The sequence below is a fragment of the Canis lupus genome, chromosome 28, assembly GCF_048164855.1.
Source record: "Canis lupus baileyi chromosome 28, mCanLup2.hap1, whole genome shotgun sequence".
Taxonomy (NCBI): Eukaryota; Metazoa; Chordata; class Mammalia; order Carnivora; family Canidae; genus Canis; species Canis lupus.
The window spans coordinates 32,369,764-32,385,946 of NC_132865.1; the positions used below are offsets into that span (position 1 = coordinate 32,369,764).

At 38.2% G+C, this 16,183-nt stretch overlaps 1 protein-coding gene and 1 long non-coding RNA gene across 6 annotated transcripts in view; one reads left to right on the forward strand and one right to left on the reverse strand.

Annotated features, from left to right (window-relative positions):
* The window catches only part of TOX (thymocyte selection associated high mobility group box), a 299,102-nt gene that overhangs the window by 260,269 nt on the left and 22,650 nt on the right, over window positions 1-16,183 (forward strand). For all 5 annotated transcript variants that reach the window (XM_072804538.1, XM_072804539.1, XM_072804540.1 and 2 more), the window contains 2 exons: window positions 4,738-4,968; window positions 16,014-16,094. In XM_072804538.1, coding sequence (XP_072660639.1) covers window positions 4,738-4,968; window positions 16,014-16,094 — 312 coding nt within the window. The remainder of the gene's footprint in view (window positions 1-4,737; window positions 4,969-16,013; window positions 16,095-16,183) is intronic.
* On the reverse strand, window positions 1,601-6,828 carry LOC140620374 (uncharacterized). Its single transcript, XR_012020177.1, has 3 exons — window positions 6,509-6,828; window positions 3,374-3,440; window positions 1,601-1,655 (listed from the first exon to the last, which is right to left on the reverse strand). It is a non-coding gene; the product is annotated as an uncharacterized lncRNA (long non-coding RNA).

The window sequence follows — 16,183 nt, forward strand, 5'->3', positions numbered from 1 at the left end:
TACTCAGATGCATGAGGTAACAAACCACAACATGGAATTCTCATTCCACTGTATCGCATCCTAAAAGCAAAGATGATGTACATACTCAGTAAGTCTTTATACAAAGAACACTGAACAATATAATAAATGATTCCCTTCAAAGCACATTTTATTATTTTTTTTAAATGGAGATCTTTCATACATAATTTTTGCTTTTGCTGTTTCCTCTCCTGTCAACTGTGGTGAACTAGTTTAAATCTCAGTTGAGTTCCGTGGGGGCAATTCTATAAATGTTCATAATATTATGACCCAAGAATATAGCTTTAGTGGTCTCCTTTAATATACTGAGGGAAAGGCAGTGAATCTTGAGACATTAATATTTTGTGTGTATCCTTTAGCTTGGTCCTCTCAGGTGCCAGTTTTCTTAAGCAGCAGGTAATTGAGGTTAACAAAAGTATTTAAAAGGAAGGCATATCGATATGATCTTCCTTGGAGACAGATTGAAGACAAAGCAGATGCAATGCTATGAGGCTGGCTGGTAGACTGGCCTTGAGGGGAGACCACACCCCACCTTCCCAGTGTAGTGCCTGTCAGCTACTCAATCAGATAAACAGTTGTAGCCACTGACTTACACTCCATAATGCATAAATGATGTCTCCCATGTTTGAAAATGGGAAGAAGAACTCATGAAATGCTTGCTTCTGCTAAACAAAACACTGAGATTGAGCAAGACTACATCTGGCTAACCCTACAGGACAAGCCAGGAAAGAGGGAAAGCTTCCAGACAACAAACAAAATGGACTAGTTGCAGAGAATTGTTTAGAGTTTCCAATAGGCTTGTTAATACATTACTTTGACATGATAGTTTGTGGTTTTGATACCCTTGGCAGAACTTCCTACTGGCATTTACAGGTTATCCTGCTTCCTTGGGTCATCCCTAGACAGTAGAGCCATGTTGTCAGATACAAGAGCATAACTCTCCTTTCCGTTACAGCACAGCATCACACATTAGGCAGATCTAAAACTTGTATCCTATCATCCAGATAACAATTTAAAAAGGAAAGCCGCATGAAGATCAGTGATTCAAAAACAATTTTGGATGGTGGAGGAGGGAAATTATTTAAATAGTTTGGGAAAATCTTTTAGTAAGTACATTTACATTGCATCATGGGATATTTACTATTGTGAGTGACATATGATTATTTTCCAAAAAGATTGATAGAATCTGTAATCAAAGAGGTTTTGATATGTTAGCTTGCTAATTTTTTAATTGAAATTTGAAAGGAGTCCAGGTAATAATCCATATGGAAAAGTGTTCATTTTCCTACACTTTGTTCCCTATTTTTAAATATTTCTAATCCGTGATGCAATATGATCTCTAATATCATGTTCCCTCTACTTTTACTATTATTCTTGGTAGACTTTGTTGACTCCTTTCTACTTTTCTTTTAATAAATATTTGATATTATGAATATGGAAACAGTCATGCTTATAAAACGTGGATCTTATAAAAAATACAGAGAAGAAAACCATAAAGACACTGTCTATAACCCAGAGACATTACTGTTAACATGTCAAATACTTTTAAAAAATTTTAGAAAACTTGTGTTTTCTGTCTTACCACATATTTGATTATTGTCCTAAAGTTCTCAAGGAAATCAGGGTGGTTTAATTTCCTGTAACAGAAACCATTTATGCTTTGACTCATTCATTCTTGAAATTATATTATTATTTTATATTGTAATTTTTATTACTATTATAACAAATGCTAATCACTTACTATAAATCAGGAACCATGATAAGTGCTAGTGAGCAAAATCACATATGGACCTGCCCTAACGGTGCTTATACGCTGGGTGAGAGAGGATCTAACATATAAATTATTATATAATTACAAATTTGGCACAAGAATTTGTATCAAATTTATTACAAAATTGTGCTATCAAGGAAATACACAGAACTATACATGTGAATAACACAAACTGGACTGAGTTTAAGATACTTTAATAAGACTTGCAAATAGAGATGTCCAATAGTGGCTGTTTCAATGCATTCAAAATTCAGGAGAAACATGAGTTTGACCGTCAGCCACCCACAAAAGATAATGGAAATCTTGTGTCTCTGTGAGATTTCTTAAGTACAAACTCACAAGAGAAGACAGCAAAAGACATCAGGAAGGCTACAACTGAATGGCTGGGTGAAGAGAATGAGCCAAAAAATGATTCTGGAAACAGGCCAGCGAGGTAGGAGTAAAACCCAGGGACTGTGATGTCATGGAACCCTTAGAAGAGAGGGCATTCACAGAGAGAAATCAAGTAAGGGGAAGATAAAACAGTCCACTGATGTTAGAGAAGTGTCCCTTGGGGATGTTTTAAAGAGCTAAATGATGAGGAAGGCACACTGAGATGAGCTGTAGCATACAGGTGTAAAGAGAAATTTTACTTTTTTGTTTGTTTTTCAAGTATTTAAATACCAGTTAGAACCCTAGAGTTGAGGGTGAGTCTGAGGCTACTGTCTCCTATTCATAAGCATTCTGGTTAATTAGTGTGAAGCCTGGATATCCAGGTATTATTTCGAAGTTTCTAGGTGATTCTAACGGGCAGCCATATTTGAAAGCCACTGTTCTAGGTCAGTCTTGCCCACATGCTTAATTTAGAGCCAGCACTAGTTTGCCACTCTCAACTCTGTCCAAACATGCTGGACCTCTCCCAGATTACATGTGGACCAACAATTTCACAGGATCGCCTCTCAGATCCCTCCTAGGGAAGTTCTCTTCTAATATTAATCTGCCTTAGTTGGCCAGGTTCAAAGCATCCTGTTCCCAAGGAGATGTGTGATCTCCTTCAGTAGACAATTTCAAAATGATAATGTTTTAACTCTTTCTCACTAAAAACAAAGCCCAAGGATTCATGTAGCTTTTTTTCTGTCTCTCTTTGATACTTGGAACATATCTTTTAAACTATGACCATATGGCATCACAAATTAATATTAAGGTCATTTCTTTCCATTCATTCAGTGGATATTTTTAAGTTTCTACCATGTCATAATTAACACTGTGATATCATTTTCAAGTTTTAAATGAATATAAATATGTACCTTCTCAGTAATCAAAAATGGTACTGCAACTGGTTTGCAGTAGAGAAAATTGAGGCCCAGAGAAATGATATGATTTGCCCCAAGATTACACAGCTAAAAGAAAGCAAAAGAAGGTATGAGTCTAGACCCTCTGATGGCATACCCACTGGATATCATGCTGGCTCTCCATTGCTGGCAGTCATTTTACACAAACTACCCTACCCTGTCTAGCAGTTTGTTGGAATGACATACATAGTGTTTGTACATATGTTTGCAGAGAGCACAAAAGCAACAACAACAGAAGGTGAAGATATAGTACCTCATGTGATAATGGCAGCGTCATCAGGAGATTGGGCCCATGCACATTTGCACATTTTTGTCGGGAGCTGCATGAGGAGAAGATTTCCAACAGAGTCAGTACTATTTGCTACTCATGTAGATTCACAGAATTTTAGAACTAGAGAGAAATCCAAGCCAAAATCTCTGATTCTATACAGGTGCAGTGACATCACATATAATTAGTTAATATCAAAGGTCATATTCAAATGCAGATGTCTTCAAAACATTCAGTGGCACTGAATGTTTTTTTTCCCATTTGCATCTGAATAACAATGAAAAGTACCCAGATATTCATTCTTGAGGACAATGGTGAAAATAGAATCAATTTTTAAACTTGAGTATAAAGCTGTTCTAGAAATGTCTAGAATCTGGAACCTAGTTTCCAGACATGCACTTTCCAATATGAGGGCCACTAGCTACATCTATTTAAATTTCAAGCAATTAAAATGATATAAAACTTTACATTTTACTCCTTATTTATCCTAGCCGCATTCCAAGTGCTCATTAGTTACATGTGGCAACTGGCTACCATTTTGAATAGTGCAGATGATAGAAATTTACCCTCATGGCAGAAGGTTCCATTGGGCAGCACTGATCTGCCTAAATTATGCCAGTCACTGAGCCATGAGCATTGCTAGTTTTTCCTAGTAGCATCCTATAGACTTTAAATGCAACATCAAAAGCCATTCAACTTATGGAACATGTTGCCCACTGGGTTTTTTTTTTTTAAGATTTTATTTATTTATTCATGAGAGACACACAGAGAAAGGCAGAGACATAGGCAGAGGGAGACGAAGGTTCCCTGCGGGGAGCCTGATACAGGATCCCAAAACCCTGGGATCATAACCTGAGCAAAAGGCAGACACTCAACCACTGAGCGACCCAGTCATCCCACCCACCATGGTTTTAAAGTCATACTTAGGAAGAAAAGGATAAACTCCCCAGAAAAAAACAAGATAGGCTGTTCATACAATAGGGGGAATCCACTGCTGTCACAATCATAATGTCACTTGTCATTCAGCAACCCAAATGAGAAAAATGAAGAGTTGACAGGTAAGGGATAATATTTAGTGGTATAATAATATTATAAAAAGAACCGATAATACTATTTTAAAGCTATGTAAATTAGATTTAAAGAAGGATAAATATGAAAACTATAGGAAATATGAAGTTGGTTTGGCCTGAAAAACAACACCAACAAAACCAAGGGCCCCCCAGGAATGCCTGTGTTTGTGTGATGAGTGTGGGAGGGTATATATGTGTAAGCTTCAAAGGAGAACAAGATGTCCCATTGCCAAATTTTCTTAGCTCCTCTGTAATTCTAATTTTTGATGTTTATTTCAGATCAATGGTGGAGAGAAGCGACCTGCCTCTGACATGGGGAAAAAGCCCAAAACCCCCAAAAAGAAGAAGAAGAAGGACCCCAATGAACCCCAGAAGCCTGTGTCTGCCTATGCGCTGTTCTTTCGTGATACTCAGGCTGCCATCAAGGGCCAAAATCCAAATGCTACCTTTGGTGAAGTCTCTAAAATTGTGGCTTCAATGTGGGATGGTTTAGGAGAAGAGCAAAAACAGGTAAGAAAAAATGCAAAGTGGAGTTGGAATCAACATGTTTTAAGAAAGTGTATATTCACTCTAAAAAAATGGCTTCAGAGGACTGTGGGTGAATTTTTCAGATGCCAGAACAAAGGCTGAGAATACGCCCCATCAGAACCAGACTTCAGGAGACTTTCACATATTTTTATACTCTTTTATTGGTCTTCATAAATAGCATGTTAGTTTCCTTTGTTTCAAGGTTTATATACTGTAGTTACTCTTGGAAGGACTTTTATATGTCCCAGCCAGGATTACATCATGCTTTAATGTTGCCAATGTGATCATAAAGACTTAAAAAAAAAATACAGAAAGTATTTTGAAAACTGTCCACACTTCTCTTTAGCACTTACTATTTACCCTTTGGTCATCAAAACCCTCTTTGCTCTTTGCTAAATGAACCTCAGATTTAAGGGTTTCTACCCTTAGCCATTCCCTAAAGACCACCAGAGCATGTTATTCAATCCCACATATACCATATTCTAGGCTGTGTTAAATGGGACCAGATGCCTGGTTATTTTCTTCTGGTGTAGATTGCCATGATGTGAGGACCATGCTTTGGGGGGGGGGGGGGGGGGCACATGGAACACTCTGCATCTCAGCCACAGCGTAAGCAGCCCAGAAGATCTTGGGGAGGATGGGAATCATGGAGAGAGAGCCAACAGTTCAGTACACAGATGTAGCCCCCCTTCAACAAAGAAACAATATTGATCCCATATTTCTAAACCAGATTGCCATTGTCACCATCTAGAATTTCATTGTCAAAAAGAAAAAAAAATAGACAAGCGTCATCATCAGGTTGCAGTCATTGAAAGAACCACATAAATGCAGCTGTAGCTGTTGCAGAATACTGAACGGTGGTAATGATGTACTAATCTCCTAGTTGACTCTTGATAGAGGCCTTTATGTTTCCTTATCAGATCCAGGGAAGAATGTAAGAAACAGAAAGTCTCAAAGCTATATACATCTAGAAGTACCTATATGTTGTGAATATCGATCAACAGCTAAATGTATAGTTTCTCACTCTTTTAAGAACACTTTCACATTTGATTCCTTTCATTTATTCTGCTGAATACTCATAGATGCTGAATATTCATAGATACTTTTATCTAAATTTTGTAGATTATGAAATAGAGCCAGGTAGTTAACTTTATCCATGTATTCATTCAATGAGTGTGTATTGAGCATTTACTATGTGCCCCAAGGAGTGTTCTAGACACTGGAGATCTAGCAGACAAAACAGGTCTCTCATTCTGTTGAACGGTTTGTCTAAGATGATTTGGCTGGTACATGGAATCACTGTGACTAGAACTTATCACTCTATGAAATCAGTAACAGTGGAAATGATAGAACCAGTTGCTAAGGAACAAAGAACCCGCCCCGCCCCGCCCCCAGGTCTCCCCAGGCCTCCTTTTCTGTAAGCCAAAGCTACCTTTTATAGTCTGAAATCTCTACACATTTTCTTATGTCTCTGTCAAGATTGCCGTCTCAGGGATGGGTTCATAGAAAAGCACAGGCCTACCATGTGGAGCGTTATGATGCAAGAGTCATCTTCCAGGACAGAAAACACACCACTGAAACATTCTCTGTGCCCTCAATTAAAATATCCATCTCACTAGGAAGAGAGTAGTGGACATTGTGTTTTGTGATTCTATCGAAAACCTAATACAGTTGTTTCGGGATTCAAGAGCTGATTTTTCTCTCCTAACATGGATCAATTTGCATTCACATTCCTGAAGCTGTGATGTGGTTCCCAGTTGATGTTGGACATTCATGGTGGGATTCTACAGTGACTTCACTCTTCCACTCAGTAGAGCATTGCTGAACGAGTAACCAAGTGAATAGAGGCCAGGAGTCCCAACCCTATCCGTGCTCCAGATTTTGGAATCCTAATGCCTCCCAGTTCCACCCCCTGACGCCACACACCAGGACATACGTCTCTCGTGACTTTGATCACTCCTGTGCATATTCTTAGATATGCACCAGGCTTTGATACTATAAACTCTTTTGCTTGGTGAGATAAAATTTCGTGGAGGAGACATTCTGAAAGTGATCGCTCTCCCTCGGGATTATGTGCAGCAAGTCTCACCCATCAGAGGACATACAGGATTCCCCTCTGAAGACTCAGCCCTCCTCTTTACCTGGGACTCAGCATCTAAGCTGGAAGTTTCGTTCGAAAGCTCACACGTGCTCCTTTTGCTTCCACTTTACCGACTCTTATTCCACAAAACATTAGTAGCCTGTGCTATCACTCATCTGACTCCTCTTATCCATCTCCTGGACCCCAGATACCTTTCCCTAATTATTTCCTCCATTTACTAGAGGAACTAGTGTGGTTTTAAGACCAATAGTTTGAAAGGGGGAAGCATATGACTGGTCCTTCACGTTATCGATGTTAAACGTCAGTGCCTACACCCATGTCCCCGATGGAAAAGAATAGCATTCATAGGATGAAAATCAGGTAGTTCCTCAAGGCAGCAAATACAAAGCTGCAGGTTGTTCCCACTAATTCTATTATAATAAGGCCATTTATTTTTATTATAGCAAGAGGGGAAACATTAAGATAATATTCCACATTCTTTTTGTGTGACCATATTTACAGACCCTTAGAATATGAGATTCACTATTCTCAACTGTCATGTTAAAAGGGAAAATCGCTCCCATTGTCCCATACCGCCTTTCAGATTGGGGCCAAGGCTTTCTAATGCAGATAGGATCATAGTGATGATGTAACATTTAAGGATTTCTAATTGTATGCGTGTGATGACAAACGTTTTTCTCTTTCTCTTGTGCACCTTATTTCCAATTTAGTAAGTAACTCGTAATGAGTCTACCTTTAGGTTCTCTCTCCACAGAAATAGTTAGGGTTGGGGCAAAGAATTTGTTTAACAAATAAAGGATGAAGTTCTGTAACGGCCAGTATAGCTCGTTGCACGTTATAAAGCAATTTCATAATCAGAATCCAAGTGTTAAAAAGTTATGCCAAGATTGTTTAGGAAAATAACTTAATAAAAATAATTTTCTTTTTCTCTTATTAAAAAAAAGTTGATATTTTAAAAATGGAGCACCATTATGAACACGAAGTATTGGGAGCAGTGTGGGTCACTCTACGATGGCTGTCCCCATCCTTTATGCTCCTTTGACTTAGCAGGGGTTCAGCATAGCTTATCCTTCCCTCTTACAAGGTGATCTTGCTTACCGAAGAGAGTAAGGCCGAAGAGTACACACAAAAATGAGATCTGTTATATGCAGAGGATGCAGGCCCATCCCGGGGACAAGCAGAGAGAGGGTCAAATGAATGATATCGGGCACTGAGCTTACAGAAGGGAGCATACTGCATCAGATGGGCCATTGCTCTGCTGCTCTGTGGCAGCGCTTCTCCCACACTTTGCAAGAGTTGCCAGCAAAGCGAACAGGCCTGCCTCGAGTGCACATTTGGGCATCAAGAGAATTTTAGCAAAATATCCCAAAGTGTTATTATGGTGTATTACCACCTGTTCTTTCCCTTTATGTTGACTCATTGTGCCAACATAATACAGTATCTCTGTTTCGAACTTAAATTAATTGTATTTTACTCTCATTTAATATTCAAATTTGGGAGGGCACATACTGCTATGTATTTTTAAAGGAATGTTGCTGGAGCAGATTAGAGGCAGGCCATTAAACTTCAAAATTTAGGCGTGTTACAAGAGCCCCACGTGATGTCATTGGCATTGTGTAGGCAGCTGGTTCGGTAGAAGCTAGCGTTGCATGTGCCACAATTGTTCAAAAATCCTGTTGTCATAATAGCCCACAATTATGAACAGCTACAAATATAAACACGAACTGGGGAAAATGGACAAAATTATTGATGATTTATTAGGGGCTCAGAAAATTACAATATTTAAGGAAAAACAGCTATTAGCGAGATTACAATTGAATGTTTTCTTGACAGCCAGAGGGAACATGACTAATAGAGCTGCTGTATGTTTATATCACATGCTTCCTCATTGTGGAGGATGGGCAGGAAAGAGAAGCCACTGCAGAAGGGCAGATCTTTATTTTCAGAATCCATGGTGAGTGAGCAACTGTATGTACTTTGGTTTCTGTGAAGAATCTCTCAAAGAAGAAAAAATCAAAAGGAAGCTGAAAGAAGCGATAAAAAATCCTCCAGGAGCACAAAACCTCCCTTATGAATCATTCCCACCAAAGCCACTGAACAAACTTCACATATCAGAGATCTCCCCATTTTAATACTTTGGAAGATGGTGCTGAATCTGGAATGGAAGCAGAATTGTGTTTGGGATTCCAACCGGAGGTTTTAAATGCTAATGAATCGTAAGACAATGGAAAGCCCATTTCAGAAGCGGACTGAGTCGTTCAGAAGGCACCAGATGGAGAAAGGGAAATAAAACATAAGTATTGCTGTGATGTTGGTCTTTGCTACTTATCTTTCACTGACTGGAACCTACAGAGAGTGAAAAATAATAACTTAACAATATCACGCCCTTTGTATTAGGCTCCTTGGAGTTTCAGCCACCCTCAGCATCTTTTTTATGAGGTTTCAGCTAAATTTCTTGTCTATCCCCGTTATTTCTGAATGCTCTGATTCCGGTCACCGGAGTAAAAGATCTAGGTCCACGGTGGCAATAGAGCACAAATCAAGCCCTAGTAAATTAAAGAGTCCGTCCAGCTTTGAAGCAGGAGGGATTGGTCCAAGGAACTATAAAAGGGTTCTCGGGTCCTTTTGAGCCACGGAAAGGCAGCTCTTAAGTGGAAAGGGAAAGTCACCTTAAATCAGAACCAGATGTAAATTACTAAATGAACCTTAAGTTCCTAATTGGAGACACAGTCGGGCTGTAATACATTTAGCAAATTACAAACAAAATGTTCTTGTTTACATTACATTAAATGGCTTTAAAGCTTCAGCCAAAGAGCTAAATAAACATGCTGTTCTGCTAAAAATGGAGTGGAAGGCCTGTTCAGATAGTTTGGTATATTCAGGAGAAACCAGAGCCCTCGGTGCCCAGGGAGTGTATTTTTGTAAACGCCAGTCCTGCCGCGCATGGAAGAGGAGCGTAGATTTACCTCCAGATCCAGAGCCTAATGAGCAGATCTCACTTGCAGGGAAACTGTTTGAATACTGCAACATATGCCTTCTTTCAGGATGCATAATTCATATCCAAGGATATTAGCCATAGCAGTTCAGCTCAATAGCAACACCTCATTATTTTATCCCTCAGTATTTATTCCTATGTTTGACGCCTCATGAAATTACTGTTAATGTGTTTATATAAGGGCAGGTCTGACACAAGTGGCAAGAATGTAATTTCCTACTCATTCTTTCCTGCTGCTGTGTCCTCTTCCCCTGGTAGAAGTGGCAAGTGTAAATAGTTAATTTGCTTCAATTATGAGCCTGTCCTGCTAAATTAGAAGCAGCAGGGAGATGAAGAGCCAGAATTATACTTATGAGGCAGCTGACAAATCCTCTGAGCCCATGGAATCAAATCATTTACTCCTCATTGGTGCTCAAACACCCACTACATAAATGCTGCCGGGGCTTTTCCCCCCCTTATCTTCTGATAAAATTTGGATTTTACGTCAACAGTACTTAAGGTCAACTAAAATCCCGTTGCACTGTAACACTCACACATGTGTTGATCTTAGCCATTTCCTTGTAAACAGTATGCATGTTTCCTTTTTTTTTTTTTTCCTTTCAACCAGGAGTAAAAAAATGTGAAACCATTGTTCAGATATAAACTGTAGAATAGGAGAAAAGTGTGATTCATAAAAATGTTGAAACTGAGGAGTTCCTTTTAATAATTTTATTACGTGAAATGGCTAGCGTATTTTACTTCCCAAATGCAGGTGTGTATGTATACATATCATTGTTGGCATATAATGGGATTATTGCCTGTAGGCGTAAACCTAGGTAGTACACACGTAGAAATAGCCTATGCTCATCTACGGTGGAAGCAGACATCTCGCTTGAAAGCTTCCATGACACTGATGGAGAGAGAATTTGAAGAAAATACTCCAGTGGGTGGGTTGGATGTCTGTATATCAAATCCTCTATTTCCATTGGTGTGCATTTTAGTGTAGAAGACGCAATTCAGAACTTTATCATGCTCACTCATGCTTATACTCACAAAAGGAGAAATCTGGCACTGGAGATTCTATACTCGATCATGCAGATCTCCTGAGCCCCTACTATGTCCCAAGCATGGCTCGCTCTGTTTACGGGGGCGTCATCTGCAGACAGTGCAGTTGAGTGTCAGAGAGACTCTTCAAGGGGAGTTCTTCTGCAGCTAGGAGGAGCCTTCGAGTAAATGAAGGTGGATCTGTGATACTGGATCACGTTGGTTCACCACATGGTTTTGCTATATTTATTGTAGGATAGTGAATAAAATGACTATCCATTCTACTCTGTTTTCTCATCTGTAAAATGAGAGTAATAATACCATTGCAACCTTCTTGTTGAAAGAATTAAAAGACTAGAGATAGAGCCTGACACACAAAATGCACACAATTAGAGGCATGTTTTTAATGCCTTTTTTTGATTCTGTAACTTCAGTTCCTCACATCACAGCAGGCACATAGTAGGCACTCAACGTATAGTTCAGTGTGATTGAACGACATCATACTTGCCCCAGTCACCCTCATTTAATAAATCGACACATATATTTTGTAGCCATTTTTTTCAAAGAGCTTGCCTACTATTCCATAAGGAGATCACACCATTATTGTGTAGACCATTTGGAGGGATCAGATGGTCAGCAAAAGAATTGATAGCAAGATTTTTGTCACATTGTATATTTTCAATCCTCTGAATACTACTTTATAAATGTCTTTCAGTTCTGGAATGCTTAAGAAAACGCTGAGCAAGTTACACATGATGGAAATGTAACCACATTTAAGTACTAAGTTCTATATAAAATACAGATGCACTTGCTCTAGCTGTCCTAAATAATAACAGCATTGAAAGAAGCTGTAAACGTTAATTTCTAAAGGATACAGCGGGGAATTGTGATTAAATTATTATTTCTTATACATAACTGTACTTCTAAGCATTTTCTATAAATATGAACTTGTAGTGGGGACAAAAAAAAAAAACCCTACATTTGAAGTCTACCAAAAGGAAAAAATGCCTTTTAGGTTTTTTTTTTTTTTTATAGTGTTTGAATAGAATACAGAATTGGAAGAATTACACATTTTTTTCTTATTATTACTGTAAAGGCTTGGTTGAAATAAACTATGACTATAGAGATTAACTGAGGGCCAGAGCAGAAAAGAAGGAAGGAAGAAGGAATTAAATGGTATTTATAAGATTTTCCTTTTTTATATGAGTTAGATGGATGGTTTGTTTGGGGAAGGAGCAGAAAGTAAAAAAAAAAGAAAAAATGACAGGTTATGTTAGACTTCTTTTTCTATTTGAGTTTATCATATTCACTGATATTGAACTGCTGATTTTAATTAGGGATTAACAGCCTATAAAAACGTGTGTCCACGCTGGTATTTAGTGCATTTCAAAAATGATTCAGTGAATCACCAGATTAGATGAACAGGATTTGGATCCTCTAGAATTGCTATTTGATGTCGATCTTCGTATGTTTTAGATTAGCCGTTATATATGTTTTAGTTTAACCACTAAGATGCAGTCCTTAGATAGGATATGGTAGCTTTCTTAGAATAACAAACCACAGCCTATAACTAAGTCAGGACAGGATGAATTCAAAAGTGTTTGGATGAGCTGGAGAAAATGATAAATGATGTATTATGATTTTTAAATCCTCATCTGGCCAACTTTGCACTTTATTTCAAACAGCTGTAGACCATTTGGAAGCCATTTTGTAGCTCGACTGAGTACTAATATTTACTGTACGAACCACATATCTTTAAAATATTTGTCTTTCCCTGAGAGAGAGACCGTTTCTTTCCCAAACTTAACTTTGACATAAATCAGACCCATCCTTCTAGATTAGAAGGTTTGATCATGGCAGAGCTTGTTCGTAGCCAAACACCGTCAGCGTCATCTTCGGTTTCTGCAAGTAGGAGACTTTCTCCATCCGTGAATAGAGGCTTGGAAATATTTTTGAGGAACTCCTTCCTGATGATTTTTAAATAACTGTTCTAAAGTAAGGGTTTCCTACTTCACCTGGATGTGGAATCCTCACAGGCTTTATCATTCTCTCATACATTTGAGCCTCTCCTCAGACATGGCCGTCAACTATAGAATTCAGAAAGCATCCGTGTGCAATTTTAGAAGGTAGCATGAGAAAGACATACACAGTATATAATATTGGAGCCATTAGGTAGTTCTCAAAGGTGAAGGTCTAAATTACCATCAGAGAAACCCCCTCAGATTTTAATTTCACTCTGGGCTACTCCCCTTTAACCGCAATTACAGAAATATACCTCTTGAAATGACCACCCTTTGAATCTCCTCTCTGAACATCTGCAGCTATGCAGGAAAGAGCGGACCCATCAATCCACGTAATATGGCATGATGAGTTTACTCTTTTCTAAAGTGGTATGTAGGCACTTCTGTGATGATCCCACATAGCCGATCATCAATAGGCAATAGGGAGCCATTTCTAGAAAACAGGGCACTCTGAATGCTAGTCAGGTATCCTGTAACAACATCGATCCCAGACTGAAATCAGGGGGCACATATCCAGCCCGAAACATATTGAGTTAGCCACCTTTCTCCAGTGGTTGTTAATCAACAAATTTCAGGAAAGTTAACACTTTGTGTGATGTTAACTCCTGGGAGCCCAGCAAAGGGATAGCACTGGAGTAACACTTGCTGTTTCGGTTGGAAACCAAATGCCAGAAAGATGGCAGATGCTCGAATCAGGCCATCTGACACCACCATCTTATCTACTGCTACTTAGAAAACGTTGCTTTGGTCAACACTCGAGACCAAACTCTGTTGTATCTCTGCCTTTGGAAGTTAAATGAACCCTTTTTAGCTGTCTGGGGGTCACCTGGAGTAGCCTTTTAATAAAAACATGTTAGAAATGTTTCCAGTGTACAAATGCGTACTACCATCGAAGATATATTTACTAAATATTTGCTTCAAAGTCCTAAATAGCATCTCTCTGTGTGGGGAGAAAACCCTCTCAAAAACAGTTTTAAGGTATTAAAAGTATATGTAAACATTGTCAGCTTAAGATCATTAATTATAAATTATGTCTTGGAGAAGAGGTTGAAAGGAAAACTATAAACAGAAATCTGTCTCTCAAGAAAAAAATAAATCAATAAGAAGCAAGAGAGCCCTGTGTTTCTGACTGTGGCTGAACCAAGGCATGCAATATATACACAGATCATTATTATTCAAAGGCATTTGTTGTATTTGTTTCCACGTGTCAATTTCCAAAAAAAAAAAAAAAAAAAATCTGAATTTGACTTCCAATAATCAATAATTAGCTCAGCGAATTCAGAATACTTGAAACAAGGAATTTATTGGCTCTTTACTAACAAACTTCTTTTAAGTTTCTTTGTTTTTATATTTAGTAAAGCTGGCACAATGGTTTCTGATAATATTGTATGAATTCTTAATTGTCTTATTATGATTGCCTTTTATTTTATCAAAATATAGAATCTAGGCTGAAGACCTCCCAAAATTGGGAAACCAATTAACACATTCATTTCATAGTGTCTTATATAATTTTATTGACAAGGTTAGTCATTTTCTTACCTTAAGTAAAATGTTCTGCTAATTAATATATTCATGAGTCAATAATCTCTCACATCTTGAATTTCCCAGTAGTGGACCAGGCTCAGCAAACCACCTTTGGCATTAGAAACCGTAAATTGACCTCTGCTGCCGACTTGGGCAGATATTTGGTCTTTAGACATAATTTATTTTTAACTACGCTAATTCTAAAGCCACTTTTCAATACTGATCTGTGTCTATTTTTGAGCTCAGCATTACAAAATATTAGCCAAGCCTCATTCCCTGCTGTCAAATTCAAGATGTGGGAAATTTAAAATAGTTGTATTGATGAAAATACATTTCCATTTACACAGTAAATGGTGAAAAATATTTTATTCTTGAGGGCTGATTTCAAAAGATTGCCAAAAACAGACTCTAAAGCCTTGAAAGAATCAACTTAATGGTAGCCGACAGCCATGTGTGTTCACTTTGCTAATCTTTCATTTTCGACTCTAATGACTCCTTTCTGTTTAACTTAGCGATGTGACCTTTAGCATACCAGCAAGTCATTTTTCAGTACTTTTGCTCAATTTAGGATGATTTTACTTTTATTTTCAAGATGATTCCCTCTGAAAAATGAAAAGCTTCTGTAAAACGAAATTCATTTCAGAACATTTGTACCTTTTCACAATGAGGTGTCCACAGATCCATGTCATCCACTGCCTTCGTTGGAAAGGGCATGACCAGAGCAGGCTACACGGCATGGCATGAGTGCAGTCCTCGGCCACTCAGGGTCCCCATTCCACTCCCAAATGTGTCTTTGACTGTCATAGCTGATTCCTGAGTTTTTGAAAATGGAACTTCAAGGCTCAAAATGTTAAAATAGTGATGAACCTGCAAACTTTGTCACTGTTCCTTTGATTTACTTTTCGAACATAATTGGTCATCTTTGAATCCTGTCCTTGTTTTTATGCCTAGCATGGAACATATATACCAAGATTTTAATGCACTGTAGAATTATCTGCCCATTATACAAATATGAATGACTTCTTTATCCGCTTGTGGTTTCCCTGGGAACCTTCATCAATAGTATCTTTCTAAGCCAACTACCTCCACTCTCAAAGTAACCCAGATAAATCCTTTCATATGCTTAATGTAAATGGAAAATTTTACTATTGTTAATCTTCTTCTTATCTAGTCTATTGCCATACCTCTTAGAAATCTGTTTCAGTAAGAAAACATAATCTTTGGGGAGATATATATTATTATACGATATAATTGCATGTGCGCGCATGCACGTGTGCGCGCACAATTATCATTCCACAGTGTACTTCTCTGGAAACAAAAGCAGATGCACTTTCTAATTTAAGACTCTTTGTTGTTGTTATAGGTCTATAAAAAGAAAACCGAGGCTGCAAAGAAGGAGTACCTGAAGCAACTAGCAGCATACAGAGCCAGCCTTGTATCCAAGGTAACGTGCAATTGTGCAATACTGGGATGGAGTGTGGCCATCTTATTGAAGCCTACAATGGTCATTTAAAAGCATAAAAGATCACTTTA